We start from the raw sequence: 17,743 nt of genomic DNA, 5'->3' as shown, positions 1-17,743 counted from the left end.
GAGCCAGGCGGATCTCTGTGAGTTCGAGGCCAGCCTGGTCTATAAAGTGAGTTCCAGGAAAGGCGCAAAGCTACACAGAGAAACCCTGTCTCGAAAAACCAAAAAAAAAAAAAAAAAAAAAAAGTAGGCAAATATACTTTAAACAAGAGCCAGAAACATTTTAATTTTAATATAAGAAAAATGTAATAGTAAATGATACTTCATTAAACTAAAAAATTATGGATTTCCAAAAGGCATGCAAAAGTCCAAATTATTTAAAGAAAATATTTATACTGCATATATGACCTGTGTCATATAATGACCTTTGACAAATTACATTGAAAAGAAAAAATAGCCAATTAAAGTGGACCAAAAAACATCTAATAGCAACAAGTTACAGTAATCATCTATCAAAGAGAGACGAAGGGACCAAAAGGGTAAAATTAAAAAAAAAAAAAAAAAAAGGTACAATTAAAGACTAGTCAAGATATAATCAAGAAGCTGGGCACAGGGACTGGACACGGCTCAGAGACCAAGCTGCTCTTCCGAGGGGCTGGTTTGTCCCCAGAACCCATAGGGCAATTGTAATGCCAGTCCCAGGGGAGCTGACGCCTCTTCTGGCCTCCGTTTCATGCTTGGACACAAACATGAATAGAAAACACCATACACACTTTTAAAAAAAAAAAAGAGAAAAAAGGAAGGAAATTTTTTTTAGAAAAAGCAGCAGAAGCAGCAGCAGGCTATACTGGCGCACACCTTTAATCCCAGAACCCAGGAGGCAGAGGCAAGTGGAGCTCTTGTGAGTTCAAGGCCAGCCTGGTCTACAGTTTCAGGCCTGCTAGAGCTCCATAGTGAGATCGGCTCATACAAAACAAACAAAACCAATTATGAGTACAAATGATGAGACTCTTTATATATTATTTAAATTTAACATATTAGATCACTGACTTTTATATTAGTGTTCCTGTACTTTACTCCCAAATAAGGTAACCAAGACAAATATAAATTTTTATTTTATTTTTTGGAGACAGGTCTTGAACCCATGATCTTCCTTCCTCAGCCTCCTAATTGCTGGGGTGATAGGTGTGTGTCACTAGACCTGCCTCAGGGGGACAGGTTCTGAGAAACCCACATACTTTCTTTCCTAGTGCCATTCTTTGTATTAACTCCTGTGCTTAAAAATCTGTGTTTAAAACTTTTAAATTCTTTCAACAAACTCTAACTTGGCCTAGCTCAGCTGGTAGAATGGTTGCCTAACACACACAAACCCCTATCTCTGTTCTTCCCCCAACACTGCATAAACCCCCTGCATGGTGGCACACCTGTAATTCTAGCACAGGAGGTAGAGGCAAGAGAATCACAAGTTCAAGGTCATCTTCAACAGTGAGTTTGAGGCCTGTGTGATCTACATGGGACCCCCGTCTCAAAACAAAATGAGACAAAACATCACGTCTCCAACTCCAAATCAACTAAGTCTAAAGTAGCTCTACTGAGATCTGGTGACAACCATGACGCTGTTCTTCTCAGAGACAGAGGCCCGTGGTGTTCTGTTAGCATAACCTTTCCACCGTCTTATCTAATCTCCCACCTAGTAACTACAAGCCCAGGCACGAACAATTACAGAACAAAACACCTCACAGAAGCAGAAAAACAATTTAAACCACTTACCTCCAAGTCATTGAAAAACAGATGTGTATCAGCCACTTCAAAAATCATTTCTTCCATTGTTAACCCTGAGCCAATTACTACTGTTGGGTCCTGGAACAAAGAAAAGGAGTGAGAGAGTGCTCGAGGCAGTACTCACAGCACTGGTTCTGACTTTCAGAACTACTCTGAGCCTAGTCTAACACAAGACCAGTCACACGGTACTTAAATCTTACTGATGCAACTTTACTCACATTTATAAGAACCTGGGAATACAGAATACAGAGGCTATGGACAGTTATTAATAAAAATGTCAAGATTTCAATTTTAGAAACCAGTATTTTCATAAAAGGGAAATTATAACAATGATTAAAATACTGCTACTGTAATGTGCACAATCCCTTTTCTGCTCCTACGACACGTGGAACACCAGACATCTAACAATCCTACCAGCCAGGAAGTAAAGAAGGCCAGAGTCAAAGTATGTGCAGGGCAACCAATGAGGTTGCTTTAAAATGTAGCATCAGTCTTCACTTAGAGCGTATTTTCCTAAGGGATTTAGGGAAGTAGTTTTGGAGCTTCTGTCCACTGGCCAGGCTCTGAAAAGTACTCACAGAAGAGATTCCTGGCAACCCAAGATAACTGGGAGTAGCAAGACAACAAACAGCTATTTTTATAATTTATAATTTATTTCTAGAAAGGAAGAAACATGATCCTGGAGATGATGTGTAGAGAAACACAGTTCTACACTCAGGAGGCTGAGGCAGGAGGACTGAGTTCCAGGACAGCCAAGGCTACACAGTGAGATTCTGTCTTAAGAGAAAAAAGAAATACGCAGAGCTAACCTTCTTATAACTCATTCTTCTGCTAAAGTAATATTTACACTGCAGATTAAACATACTGAATTTTGTTTGGTACAATTCATTTTGTAAAAAGCACATCTACTTTATTTCTAGGGATCGTGGCTCACACCTGTAATCTCAGCACTTGGGAGGCTTACAGGCAGTAGTATAACTGACATTTAGAGACCAGTCTGTGCTACAGAATGATACCTTGTCTCAAATAAAAATAAATTTAACATAAATCATGTGGTAAATTAGAAATCTATTTTATCTGTATGCTTAATTTGTTACATAGTATTTGTGTAACTATGCAAAGATGTGCTGCATTTGTTTAACTATGTAAGAATGTGTTGAATTTATGTTGCAGAATTTTTTTTTTTTTTTTTGGATTTTCGAGACAGGGTTTCTCTGTGTAGTTTTGCGCCTTTCCTGGAACTCGCTTTGGAGACCAGGCTGGCCTCGAACTCACAGAGATCCGCCTGGCTCTGCTTCCCGAGTGCTGGGATTAAAGGCATGCACCACCACCGCCCGGCTCTTATGTTGCAGAATATTTGTTTAACTATGTAAAGATGTATTGCATTTGTTTAATTATGTAAAGATGTGTTGCTATTTTACCTTGCCTGCCCAAGGCACCTGACTGATCTAGTAAAAAGCCGAATGGCCAATAGCTAGGATTTTCTACCTTAACAGTCGGGAGAGTTAGGTCAGCTGCTCATCTCGCCAGAGGAGGGAGTTACAACAAAAGACTTGAATTACCTTTCCATACTTCTGAGCATAGGATCCAGTAAGAAGGGAATGAAATATGATGATGGTTTCATCTAAGTCCCAGAGAAATACCCGCTGGGGGGAGAGAGGGAGAGACAAAAAAATGAGTTATCTGCCAACCACAGTGGAATAAAATGAAAAAAAAAAAAAAATCCACAAATATGTAGGAGTTTAGTAACACAATTTTAGATAATCAATGGTCCAAAAAAGGAATCTAAATAAAGTTAGAGATGAATGGTAGTAATTAATATAGTGTAAATAAATGCAACATATTAACACTTATGAGACACAGTGAGCAATGCTGAAAGGGAAATTTTAAATGTAAATGCATACATTAAAAAGGAAGGAAGCAAGCCGGGCGGCGGTGGCGGTGGCGGTGGTGGCGCACACCTTTAATCCCAGCACTCGGGAGGCAGAGCCAGGCGGATCTCTGTGAGTTTGAGGCCAGCCTGGGCTACCAAGTGAGTTCCAGGAAAGGCGCAAAGCTACACAGAGAAACCCTGTCTCGAAAAACAAAAAACAAAAAACAAAACAAAAAAAAACAAAAAAAAAAAAAAAAGAAGAAAGCAGCTGGCACGGGAGCACGCCTTTAATTCCAGCACTTGGGAAGCAGAGGCAGGGGGATCTCTGTGAGTTTGAAGCCATCTGGATTTACATAGAGAATTCCAGGCTAGCCAGGGATACCCATAGAGACCCTATTAAAAAAAAAAAAAAAAAGCAGCTGGCACAGGAGCATGCCTGCAATCCCTAAACTGAGTAGAGACAGGGATTGTTAACTGCTGTGGCCCACCGAGACTACATATAAAGAATCCATAACAAAGGGAAGGAGGCAAAGGAAGCAGAAACCTCATGAGCTCAGGGAAGAGCTCGTGTTTTACAGGGCTAAGGCTCTCGGTGCAATCCCCAGTCCAAGAAGAAGAAAGCTCTCAAATTACAGCCACACCCCAGTATCCATCCAAGGCCTAGAGAAGAAGGGCACACTGAAGCCAGTTACAAAGGGAGGCAATAGTGATGTAGAAAGTAGAGAGAACAGAGCAACAGAGAAAAGCCAACGAAAGCAACGATGGAGTCTCTGAAAACATCAACAGAGCTGACATTCACCAAGACTGACAGAGGACAATCATCTCAAATTATTAGGACCACAAATGCAAGCGCAGACCATGCTGTGACTTCCGAGAAACCAGGACCCAGACTATGAATTCTCAACAGCTGTGTGCCAACAAGTTGGATAACCAGGTAAAATAGTTTAATTCCTAAGAAACACACAATACAACCTAAACTGGCTTGAGAAAAAGCAGAAAATTTGGTAAAACCTACCACTGGTAAGGAGATGACGCCAATAATTTAAAACATCCCCTCACCCCCCCAAAAAGCCTGAGATCCAGTGGCCTCACTGGTGAATTACAGCAGACATTTAAGTAAGAATTAGCATCATTCTTCCTAAATTTTCCCACAGACACACTGAAAAGGAAGGAACACTCTCTAATTCATACAGTGAAGCCAGTGTTACTCTAAGACCAGACAAGACCAGAGCATCATGGAAAACAACAGCCCCATGAAAAACGGTACACAGATCTCAACCACACAGTAGCAAGCGAAACTCCCCAACATACAAAAATAACTATATATCATGACTGAGTGGGATCAGTTCTTGGAATGTAAGGACGGTTCATTCAGTCCATAAAATTAATCAATGCAACATACTAAAAGAGGGAAAACACATGATAATCTCAATTGATACAGAAAATGCATCTCACAAAAATTCAGTGCCACCACCACCACCACCACCACCACCACCACCTAAAATACAATTTAAAAAGGGGAGAGGAGAAATATCAAACATTGATGAGAATCTGGCTAATGGCAGGAATGTAAAAGTGTAAAAGGTCTGGAGACTCCTCAAAAAGCTGAACACAGAATAAGATCTAGCAATTTCCACTCCTCTGGATAAAGAACTTAAGAAGTACAGTATGAAGTACTCAAAGTCTCATTATTCACATTGGCCTAAAAGTGAAGTGTCCTTCAACAGATACAAGACAAGCAAGATGCAATACGCATGTGCATACACAATGGAGTATCATTCAGCCATTGAAAGAATGAAATTATGATCCATGCTGCAACAGATGAATCCCCAAAGCATTACACTAGTGAAATGAGCCTGACAAATGGAAACAAGACTGTCCGTTCACAGTGAGATGTATCCAGACCAGGCAAATTCACAGTAGCAGAGGCAGAACAGTTGCTGTTAAGAGCTGGGAAAGAGTATGGGGAGCTACCGTTTAAAAGGTACCCAGGCTGTTTAGGACTACGAAAAGGTTCTGAACACAGGACAGAGGGGCTCATGCCCGTCACCTCAGCACTTAGGAGTATGGGGCAGGACTGCCCAGGAGTTCAAGGCAAGAGCAAGACTGCCTCAAACAAAGAAAAACAAACATGAAAATGTTCCAGAAATGGTGGCTAGTAAATTTAATAACACTGGATTATGCTCTTAAAATGGTAACGTTGGGGCTGCTGGTGTAGAGGTTTTGACTCCTAGCACCCATGTGGGCTCACAACTGTCTCTAATTCCAGTCTCAGGGGACCAGACAACCTCTTCTGCCCTCTGTAGACAGCAGGTATGCTCATGGTATACAGACATAAATGCAGGCAAAACACCCACACATAAAAAAAGAAAAAAAAAATCACTCATACACATAAAAATTTTCAAATTGTAACAAACAGTAAAGTCCTTTAAAAAGCTTTCTTTAGGTGGAGTCTCAGGCAACTCACACAGCCAAAGGTGACCTTGATCTCCTGATGCTGCCTTCCGAATTCATGGGATTACAGGTGTGTACTATATCCAGCAAAAACGGTATAGTTTTGCATTATATACTTTTTGATACAAATTTTAAAAAAGAGAGTTGTTCATTTTTCCTAAGAATGATATCAGAACGTTAGTTTCCCTATTTCTTACTGGGTTTGTGCCCTAGAAATGAAGAGGAAGACAGATTCTATAGAGCAGTTTCAATTTACTTGTGTCAAAGAGCACATTTTAAGTTTATCTCTTTACTTTAAATAACCGCATCAAAGAAAAACTAAAACCACAAAAAAAGTAATGTAACAATTTTAGCATTAGAATTTTGTATGTTTTTCTATTCTTTCTAACCATAACTGAAATCTATGACCACAGGAAGTGCCCACAGTGCCCACAGCACGGCACGGTTCCCTGCACTCTCATCAAGCAGTCTCCAGATCTGTGTATCTCACAGATCACTCACTCTATTCTGCCCACTTCCTTTGTGATTTCTCAATGGCAACAGGATGACATCATTCATAGCTCCCTTGGTTTCCTCCTAAGATGCAGTGTATTCTTTCTGTCCTCCATGTGGAGAAGAATTTGTTCTTTCTGTTAAAATTACCCTGAATCAGAAGGTTTTTCAGTGCTTTGGTGAAAACAGTTGGAAGGGATATATAAGTTAAGTTGTGCACATGGAAGGATTTTCTTTTACTTACTTTTTTTTTTTCTTTTGGTCAATTAAGGCCCCACCCCAGGAATTCAAGTGGATACAACATACAATAACATTATCTCTGCAAATTCCAGACATGCACTTAACAGGAAGTGAGGAAAACAGAACAGGTAACTCCAGTGAGTTTCTTCACATACTTCTAACTCGCTGTCCTGGGAGGAACCGGCATCAGCTTTCCTCTTGCCCCGGTTCTTGACAGTCATATTCTTCCTGGACTGATCATCGGCATCTTTATTTGGTGTAGTCTGGGACAAAGATGGGCTTGTAGATGAGTCTGTTGAAAGGAAAAGTGTCAGCAGTCACAGGCTATGAGAGCCACAGTAAGGGGAGGGGTCGGCATGAGGAGCAATAAAAAAACAGGGTTTAAAATAAAGGAACCTGGGAAGAGAGAGAGGCCCCATACACCACAATCTGGCAGGGAGTCTGAAGTAACCAGAACTGCCTACAGGGACAACATCTGCCTCCATCAGTATTCTCAACCTTCCCAGTGCTGTGGTCCTTTAATACAGTTCCTCATGCTGTGGTGACCCCCAACCAAAAAATTATTTTCATTGCTACTTTACAACTGTAATTTTGCTACTGTTGTGAATTGTAATGTAAATAACTGTTTTCTGATGGTCTTAGGCAGCCCCTGTGAAAGGGTCACTGGACAACCCCAAGGGGCTATGACAGACATGTTGAGAACCACTGGCCTACAGAGACAGTATCTGCCTTCCTAAAGACATCCCAAAAGGACAGCAAACAACAAATTATGTCTACTTAGGGCCAGAATGTATGACCTCAAGTTTAATTGTACTAGTACCCCCTCTCTTGTCCCTAAAGCTAAACAATACACCTCATGAAAAAAATCACCTTACAATTTCATTTATGAAGAAAATAGCCTTGACTAAGAGATGGCTTAGTGGATAAAAGCACTTGGTGCTTTTGAGGAGACTTGGGTTTAGTTCCCAGTACCCACAAGGAAACTCAGAGCCACCTGTAACTCCAGTTCTAGGGGACCCAAAGCCTTCTTCTGACCTTCGAGGGCAGCAGAAAAGCACACAGGCACACAAAACACATGCAGACATAAAACAAATCTAAAAAACAAATTTTTAAGAGAAGTAAATAAATCAGCTTTACATTTAAAAAATTATTATTGTTATTTTATATGAATGAGGGTTTTGCCTGAAGAGAATATCAGATCCCCTGGAACTACTAGAGTTCCAGACAGTTGTGAGCTTCCATGTGGATGCCTGGAATTGAACCCAGGTCCTCTAGAAGAACAGTCAGTGTGCTTAACTATGGAGTCATCTCTAGTCCAAAATGGAAGAACTAATCTGTAACCTTTGGGTTTGTTTGTTTGTTTGTTTGTTTGTTGGAGATATGGTCTGACTCTATAGCCCAGGCTGGCCTAGAACTCACAGATATCCAACTGCCTCAGGCTCCTAAGTGTCAAAGGTGTTCGACACCACATCTACATCCAGCCTTTTTACTTAACATTTAAACATTAAATTTTAAGTTCTGTTTATTCTTTAAACTTTGTTGTAAATTGCATTCTTTGAGCAGTGTAACTTAGACACAAAATCCTATCTGCAGCCATTGTAAAGTACAACTCTCTCTTGAGCCACAGCTTCAAGGGCTGTGTGGTCTTTCCCAAGCATTCTAGTTCCCATACTTATACTTGTAAAGCATGTACTCTCTCTGATCTACTCACTAACTTGGTTCATTCTGGCTCATTCTAGAATTCTGTAGTATAGTCAAGGATTGTTTTTTTTTTGTTTGTTTTTTTTTGTTTTTTTAAGATTTATTTATTACATATACAGTATTGTGCCTGCAGGTCAGAAGAGGGCGCCAGATCTCATTACAGGTGGTTATTAGTCACCATGTGGTTGCTGGGAATTGAACTCAGGACCTCTGAAAGAACAGTCAGTGCTTTTAACCTCTGAGCCATCTCTCCAGCCCCAGGGATTGGGTTTTACACAAGTGAGAAGTCCCTAAGTAGAAGGGTACTCCTCGGGCTGCTGGTGGCAGTGCAGTGCAGACAGAGCCACGAGCCCCAGTGCCACTCACAGGCAGTGTCTAGACTTGCCAGTCAAATGTTAGGACTGTTGGGAAAGGACTGTAGCTGTTTTTGGACTCTTAAAGACACTTAAGAGACAGAATCTCCTGCTGAGTTCCTAGCAGCAGTCTAAGACATGCCTGGATTAAAACTGGAGCCCTGCAACCTTGAACAAATACGCCCTTAGTCTAAAGAGCCCGGTCGAGTGTGTTACACTTACTGGGAGGGCAGAGTACGCACAGAAACACATCTTCTCACTGTCACCACTCTTCTGCTCTCAGCAGCTATGGATTTTTTTTGCCACTTTCTCATCACAGTCTGTTTGCAAAGTTAAACTGGAAAGGGAAACCAATGGCACAGGGGAAAGCAACTTAGCCCAGAACCAAACCATTTTTACCATTACTTGGAAACCTGTTGGGCGAAGTGTCCTTAGTCTGGCTTTCTGTACTCACCAGAGGGAAGTCTCTGTGTGGCTGGTGCGGGTACCATAGCACTAGGCTTCTCCGTCTGGTATGTGGTAGCTGCTAATGCAGTATTCTCAGCATCACTGTTAGTCTGGCCTGTGACTCCAAAGCTGGAGCTGGGGTAGCAGGACTGGTACTGATTCTGTCCAAGAATAGTATAGGTGGGATAGTCCTGTGGGCCAAAGGGAGGAGAACAAGACTATTACAAGAGGTAGTAACACAAGAGGCTTTCCTAATTATTTTCCTAAAATGCTGTCTTCTTATTTATCTACCTACCTAGCAGTCCCAAGAAAGCAATGATTTTCAAAATGCAGAAACCTGAGTAGTACAGATGCATCATCTAAGTTGACAATGTGAGTTTGGTCAAACACTCTTCAGGAGTAAGTTATAATGTGAAAAACTAAAGACCCTGTCCTTAGAAGACCAAAAAGGAAAGCTATGAAAGAAAGAAGCCTGCACAGGGCTGCATGGAGGACAGGGAGGAATTCAATAGATACACTGGGCTACTGTGGTGGCATGTGACCTCAGTACAGGAGACAGACAGGAGGGTCAATGTAAGTTTGAGGCCAGCCTGGACTATGGCGCATCCCAGGACAGCGAAGGGTACATAGTGAGGCCCTACTTCAAAAAAACAACCCACCCAAAACCAAACAGTGCCCCCTCAACCCCAAGGTAACTGTGCACTTAAGAAAGAACAAAGGCAGCAAGAGTGGGACAGTGAGACACACAAAGTCGATCCGAGTAGGTGAACTGCAGCCAAAACAGCCGGTGGAAACAGCAGTGGTCATAGCAGTTGCTGCCGAGAAAAGTTCAAAACAAAACAAACTCTGAAGACGCTACAGTGAGCATTTAAACACACATGGAATGTAACAGTGATCAAGACCAAATCATGGCTGGGCATGGTGGTGCACGCCTTTAATCCCAGCACTCAGGAGGCAGAAGCAGGTGGATCTCTGTGAGTTCGAGGCCAGCCTGGTCTACAAAGTGATTTCTAGGACAGCCAGGGCTACAAAGAGAACTCCTGTCTTGAAAAACCAAAAACCAGAAAGAAATGAACAAAAGACTAATTGCAAACAATTAACAAGGGAATGGGTGGAGGTAGTATTTATTCACCCACAATGCTTATGAGTGCCTTTTAAGTGAGTGCCAGGGGTTTGTCTAGGCTCTGGGAACATAAAAGTCAACAAAAATAGAAAAATAAATCCCTGCCCTTTATGGAGGGCACATTCTAGTGGGGGCAGGATTGGGCTTGGGGTAAACACAGTAGGTAATGCTATAGACAGAACCATATTCCTGGGAGGATTAGCAAGGAACAAGAGAAACGAGACAGCATCCAGAGAGTTCTGAGGGTGTTCAGCCAGGACTCAACAGTCTACACTATTCCTGGTTGTTTCTTCGATGGGCAAGTTGACCATGGAAAGAGGAGACAAAGTGCAAGCCAGGTGACTCACATCAAGGAGGATGCACAGATGGGGCACGGTACCTGGTTTGAGATGCTGGCCACAGCTGCTGCTGGGATATTGGCAATTGCGGATGACGAGGATATCAGGCTGGCATTTGTGCTTGAAGCTACAGGATTGAGAGTATTAGGAGACATTAAAGATCACATGTAAATGGCTTAAAGACAGGGAAAATAATCTGTTTTAACTGAACATATCTTCGAGGAGACAAAGAATACTGGCTGAAGAGGCAAATGCTGGATGCTGGAGAGATGACTCAATGGTTAAGAGTATGGCTGCTCTTCCAAGACCGGGGTTCAAGCCCCAGCACCTATATGATGACTCACAATCACAAGCAACTACAGGCCTTCTTTCTGGCTTCTGTGGCACCAGGCACACATATGCTGCACAGACATAAGACAAGTCATGCACATAAAATCCACTAATAATTTTTAAAGCAAACACTTGTTTTGTTTTTGCATGCCATAGCTCAGTGAGACAGGATTAGAATTCAAACACTTGGAATGTTTGCTTCAACTCGAGTCCTCCGCTCTTTCTGGGACCAAAGTCCCAGAATGATGAATACACAATTCACAGCTCACACTGACACACCAGTGGAGTCAGAACTAAGCCAGTCTTTTCTAGAAGCTGAAGAATGATTCCCCTGCAAGTGACCCAACAGTCAGGAGAACGCTGGTAAATCTTATGCTTTGGTATTGTTTGTGGCCATTTGTCCCATATTATGTCTCTCCGGAGTGACATATTTACTTTGAGAAATAGTTCTCCAAATTCTAAAATGCTTAGAACTGCTATATCCAAATAAAGGGTTATTAATGTGGATCAGAAAGCACTGTGAGGGCCAGCAAGATGACTCAGCAGGTAATGCTGCCTGCTGCCAAGACTGAGGACCCGAGTTCGAGTCCTGGGACCCATATGGTGGAAGGAGAAATCTGGTTCCCACAAGTTGTCCTCTGATGCTTACATTTGCATTGGGGCATTCATACATGTACACACACACACACACACACACACACACACACACACACACACACGAAGAAATTTTAAATACCACTATGATTTGTTATTTAGACTTTATCAGTAAACCTGCAAAAACTCAGAAAATATTAAATCTAAATCTGATCTTGTCAGGTAAAAATAGACTCTATCAGAGTTACCTGGAATCTGTTTTAAGGAATGTGGACTAAGTTTTACGTCCTTTTGTAACAGACCCCATGAGGTTCTAACTAACCCAGGCTTCAGTGGCTAGCCGATAGCACAGGGCTTTCCCAGGTAGACAGGGCCATCAGTATTATGAATAAGGCACCGGTTCTGACCTCTTCTCATCATAAACACAGAGACATAGCTCCTGCTGCTGTCACCCTCACCAAATGTGCTACCACCAGAGAACCAAACTGACCAGCAACCAAGTCCTCCAGGGAAGCCAGTAAGAAAACCTCCACTAGGGACGGAGTGGGAGAAAGTTCAGGAGGAAGAACTCAGGCCAGACCAGAACCAGGTTCCTCCCCTTCCAAAGGGCCACTGTGCTGAAAGCCTGTCTAGACAAAAACAGTCACTGCTCCTGCCACAAGCTCAGCTTGCCAAAGAGCTCGGCCAGAGAACAGTTCAGATGATGTGTTCAGTGGGGTTGATAATCACCTGGAATTCCCAACTCCTCTCTCTCCGGCTGCTCTTTCCTCAGTCACTGACAAGCTACAGCACTCTGCCCCAGGGCGATTACAGGGCTTTTAAGGGCTTCCTTTCCTAAACACAACTAAACAAAATGCATTTAATAATAATAGATGGTGTTTGCTTCTGATCAATAGTCACTTTCTTCTCTGCTATGGCTTACTCCATTTTCCTAAGAGGAAGCATCAACCAGTAATACACAGGATAGATGACTCCTAAACAATTTTAATCATTTTTGGGGAAAAGACTTTCTGGTAGTTTCCAGGTTCTGTAAGCAATATATTGTTGTGGAATATTACTTTAATTATGTAAAGAAGTATTACATTCAGGCTGGGTGGTGGTGGTGCACACCTTTAATTCCAGCACTCAAGAGGCAGAGGCAGGTGGATCTCTTTGAGTTCAAGGCCAGCCTGGTCTACAAAGTGAGTTCCAGGACAGCCAGGACTGTTACACAGAGAAACCCTGTCTCAAATCCCTCCTCCAAAAATGTGTTACATTTGTGTATGCTGTGGAATATTACTTTAACTGTGTAAAGGTATGTTACATTTGTTTCACTTTGTCTGCCTAAGACACCTGATTGGTCTAATTAAGAGTTGAATGGTCAATAGCTGGACAGAGAGAGGGCTAGGCAGGAAGATTGAGAGAAGAAGAGAATGAGGAAAGAGGGACATGTCAGGGTCAGAAGCCAGGCATCTGCCAGCCAGACACGGAGAAGGGGTAAAAGTAAGATATACAGAAGGAAAGAAAGGTAAAAAAAAAAAAAGCACCAAGGCAGCATGGGCGGTGGTGGCGCACGCCTGTAATCCCAGCACTCGGGAGGCAGAGGCAGGTGGATCTCTGTGAGTTTGAGGCCAGCCTGGTCTACAGAACTAGTCCAGGACAAGCTCCAAAGCTACAGAGAAACCCTGTCTCGAAAAACCAAACCAAACCAAAATAAAACAAAAAAACCCACCAAGGCAAAAGGTAGACAAAGAGAAACAGGTTAATTTAAGTTAAAAGAGCTGGCCAGAAACAAGCCTAAGCTAGGCTGAGCATTTACAACTAATAGTATGTCTCCATGTCATGATTTGGGAGATGGTTGGTGGTCCAAAAAGAAAAAAGCTTAGTACAATATATTCTCCTAGGCAGGCCTGAAGCAGAAGAGACTAAACACAAGTGACTTCAGTGGGAGGGGAGAGAGCTCACTCACCTCTCCCTGCAGTCACTTCCAGATCAACTCCCCTTCCTCGGAGTGTAGTCCGTTCTCCTCTTTCCTCCTCTTGCCCAGCACTCTCTTACTCAATTATACCTGTCACTACGCACATGGGCGGAATGTACTCTGGCAAAGCAGTTTCAGAAATGTAATAATCGATCAAGCATGGTACACTTGGGAGGTGGAGGAAGGAGGAGCAATTCAAGGCCAGCCTCATATCCACAGTGAATTTAATTCATATTCACCAGTGTGGGCCACATGAGATCCAAGCCCAAAAAAACAATAAAAGAAATGTAGTAGTCTTTAATCTTAAAAACTAAGTGGCATATTTTAGGTTCTTATAACTATCACTGAATCCAAGTTAATTTACTTAAAAATGTACATAACCACTACATGCTTTACCCTATATACAACTATGGCTAAGAAGTTAGGAATAAAAAAAAAAAGAGTACTAACCATCCTACATACATATATGATGGTCTCAATAAACAATATTACAGTAATACAGAACAATGAAACATGAAACAGAAAGCACAAACTTAGAGAACCAAATAAAACTCAAATAACACCTCCTATTTAAGCATGGAAATGCTGTCAGATCTCTACAATGGCCCGCTGTTTTCACATGCTCCTCACGCGTTCTAAGAACCAAGTTCTATTAGGTCAGCTTACCACAGCCAGCAAGCACAGCTGCCATGAGAAAAGCATGGCTCTAATAAAGGGCTATGGCCTCAAGGGCTAATGGCACACAGAAGCGTGAGCAGGGCCAGCGATTCCATTCGTACAAGCCTGGTGACCTCAATTTGATCTCTGAAAGCCACAATGGAAGGAAGGAGAGAACCAACTCCTAAAAGCTGTTCTCTTTCTTTGTATGCATATTCCTCTGTTTCTATCCCTCTTTCATTTTAAAAAATCTTGTGCAAGGTCAGGAATGGTGGTTCACTTCTATAGTTTTAGCCCGCATCCCAGCATGCTCTGGAGGAAGAGACAGGAGGATTTTAAATACAAGTTCTAGGTCAGCCTAAACTATATAGAAAGGATTTGGGTTTTACTCACTTTTCTAATTTTAAAGCACATCATCTTACCTTGTTTGCTCACAATAGCTCTATGTACGTTACTCAAACAAGACAAATTCTTGAAGGTCTAAGGCCAATAAAGGTACCCCGACCAGGACTGTCACCCCCTGGTCCTCTCCCTCCCAGCACAATTGACTCCTCAACATGTCTGTCTTCCTTAGAGATGCTCTCTCTCTCTGTGTGTTAAAATGAGTCCCTTCCTGTCATGGTAATGGACCTTTTCTTCCTTCAGAGCACTTACAAAAATCTTACTGTTTGTGACTTCTATTCCCTCCCCTAAAATGTAAGCTCCACAAAGACGTATTTTGCTATCTTATTATCTTCAGCATCTAGCCAAGTACCCAACATATAAAAATTGAGGCTCAGCCAGGCGGTGGTGGCACACGCCTTTAATCTCAGCACTTGGGAGACAGAGGCAAGTGGATCTCTGAATCTGAGGCCAGTCTGGTCTACAGCTCAAGTTCCAGGGAAGCCTGGGCTACAAAGAGAAATCCTGTCTCAAAAAACAAAACAAACAAACAAACCAAAGATGACACTCAATAACTGTGAGACTCAGTCTTGCTCGCACTAGGTATGAAGGGACAAAATCTTTTTCTCTGTTAGAGGCTGACAGTCCAGTGACACTCTCTTGAGAGTTATATTCTCTCAGTACCTAACAAAATACCTAACAAAAACTCAAACCAATTCTTAGCTTTTGGGAGCTAGCAGAAACTACATATTTGGTTAAAACTGACTGCTTAAGTAGGTCATTCATTCGTCAAACACTATCTACTAAATGTAAGTACTATTCCCTGTGCTTGGACTGTATCAATGTACTTTTAAAAAAAAAATAAGAGAAAAAGAAACCTGCACTCAAGAAGCTAGGTGTGTGCCACTACCGCCCGGCCTGGCCTATTTCTTGCTCTTTTAACAGAGTATCTAAAAAAAAAAAAGGACACCTGATACCTGATATAGTAGCAATGTGCCCACATCTTTGTTTCTTTATTTATTTAAATTAAGAAAAAAATTTTATTCATTTTATATACCAATCAAAGATCCCCCTCTTCATCTTGGTTTAAGAAACGTTTCATTACTATTATTAACAATAATTTATTGCATGTGTATGTGCAATGGTCTGAGTGAGAATGGACCCCACAGGCTCATTTGTGCATGTTAGTGCATGTGTGCCATGGTGTGAGTAAGAAGACAACTTATAGGAGGGAGCTGGCTCTTCCCTTCCACTGGGGGTTCTGGGGGTTGAACTCAGGTTGTATAGCTTCCAAGACAAGTGATTTTACCCACTGGGCCATCCTGAAAGCTCCATTTCTTTTTTAAAAATTACATTTATATCTGGGCAATGGTGGTGCATGCCGTTAATCGTAGCACTTGGGAGGCAGAGGCAGATGGATCTACAGCCTGGTCTATGGAGCGAGATCCAGGACAGCCATGGCTACACAGAGAAAACCCTGTCTTGAAAAACAAAAGCAAAACAAATTACATTATATTACATTATTTATTCATTTGTGTTTTCATACATATATTTTCCTTTTTAAAAATTACATTCGTGTGTGTGTGTGTGTGTGTGTGTGTGTGTGTGTGTGTGTGTGTGTGTTTGTGTGTGTGTGTTCATATGGAGGTCAGAGGCCAACTCCGCACTCTCCCACCAAGTGTATCCTGGGAATCAAGCCTCTTTACCAACTGATCACCTTGATAACCCCAGATCTTGGTTTCTAATACCGTTCTTTCCACAAGAAAAGTATACTAAAAAAAAAGTCTGTTGGGGATGGAGAGATGGCTCAGCAGTTAAGAGCACATATCCCCCTGCCCCAGAGGACCTTCCTTAGGTTCCCAGGACCTATGCTAGGAAGCTCCTAACTGACTGTAACTCCAGTTCCAGGGAATCCAACGCCTCTCCTGGCCTTCAAGGACATCTGCATTCATATGCACATACCCACACACAGCTACACAAGTTTTAAAAAGGGGCCAGAAAGATGGCTCAGCAGTTAAGAGCACTTGCTGTTCTTGCAGAGGACTTGGGTTCTATTCCCAACACCCACATCATGACTCACAAAAATCTGTTAACACCAGTTTTAGGGGACCCAACATCCTCTTCTGACCTCTGCTAGCACTAGGCATGCATGTGATGCACACACAGACATGTAGGCAAAACACTCATATACGTAAACAAATAAATCTTTTTTTTTTTTTAAAGTCTGCTAATGAAAAGGACACTCCTGGTCAAAGACTATTGGGTATTAGAACGAAATTAGAGTCCAGAGAACAGTGTGTGCTGAGGGAAGAGACAGCAGGGGAGAGGCACTAACTATGAAATGCCATGAACATCAACCCACTAATAACGCTTATACACCATCTTAGCCAATGCTTTCCCATAAACTTTTTCTTCAGATTAAATAGTAGAAATGAACAACTTGATGCCTTAAAATTTCTACCTTGTGTCAGAGTGCTAACAATAAATGGAGGAAAAATAAAGTTAGATATTTGTTAGTACAGTTCCTCAAATAGGGAGAGCTCATACTGACACCATGATTTCAATCCTGAGAGAAATATTCCACTCACACTCTAGAGTTAGAGTGCTACCTCCATCCTGACTTGATTTACTTACTTGGTGACTATGAATAGTTACTTAGATTCTCTGTGCCTCAGGCTTCCCATCTGAAAATGGGGTTATAGTACTTACAGGGTTGTGTGAAGATGACATGAGGAACACCTAGCCATGGCTGAGAACACAGGAGTGTTCACTGAAGGAAACCAGTCAGCAGAGTCACAGGAAAAACACACCTAGCACACGACAGGTTAGGACAGTGGTGAAAGAAATTCAACAGATGCTTTCATGACCCATCACAGCAATGACTTCCAGCTTACCCCCAAGATGACTCCACTTATTTTCCAAGGGAAGAGAAGTGAGCATTAAAGAACTACAGAAGAGTGGAGATTTTACACCCCAGTAGGAAGAGAACCCTTACTCCTCCTTCTCTTCCTTCATGACCTATGTGTATCCCTAAGAGGACCTAATTACCTCACTGTTGATCTCAAAAGCCTATTAATTTAGGAAAACACTAAAGATAAAATCAAAATTAGATGTGGTGGTGTGTGTTACTCCCAGATGGCCTTA

General features: G+C 41.9%; 1 protein-coding gene across 3 annotated transcripts in view; it reads right to left on the bottom strand.

Moving 5' to 3' along the window:
- Positions 1-17,743, bottom strand: part of Eya3 (EYA transcriptional coactivator and phosphatase 3) — an 88,259-nt gene that overhangs the window by 18,962 nt on the left and 51,554 nt on the right. For all 3 annotated transcript variants that reach the window (XR_009377680.1, XM_059255101.1, XM_059255102.1), the window contains 5 exons: positions 10,722-10,807; positions 9,227-9,410; positions 6,874-7,010; positions 3,222-3,305; positions 1,648-1,737 (listed from right to left, as the gene is read on the bottom strand). Coding sequence is in view for 2 of the 3 variants with exons in the window: in XM_059255101.1 (XP_059111084.1) it covers positions 1,648-1,737; positions 3,222-3,305; positions 6,874-7,010; positions 9,227-9,410; positions 10,722-10,807 (581 nt within the window). In the remaining variant the exon portion in view is untranslated. The remainder of the gene's footprint in view (positions 1-1,647; positions 1,738-3,221; positions 3,306-6,873; positions 7,011-9,226; positions 9,411-10,721; positions 10,808-17,743) is intronic.

Source organism: Peromyscus eremicus, chromosome 2 (genome assembly GCF_949786415.1).
Source record: "Peromyscus eremicus chromosome 2, PerEre_H2_v1, whole genome shotgun sequence".
NCBI classification, from domain to species: Eukaryota; Metazoa; Chordata; class Mammalia; order Rodentia; family Cricetidae; genus Peromyscus; species Peromyscus eremicus.
Note: the sequence above shows the minus strand (reverse complement) of the source record. Positions and strands in the feature narration are given on the sequence as shown.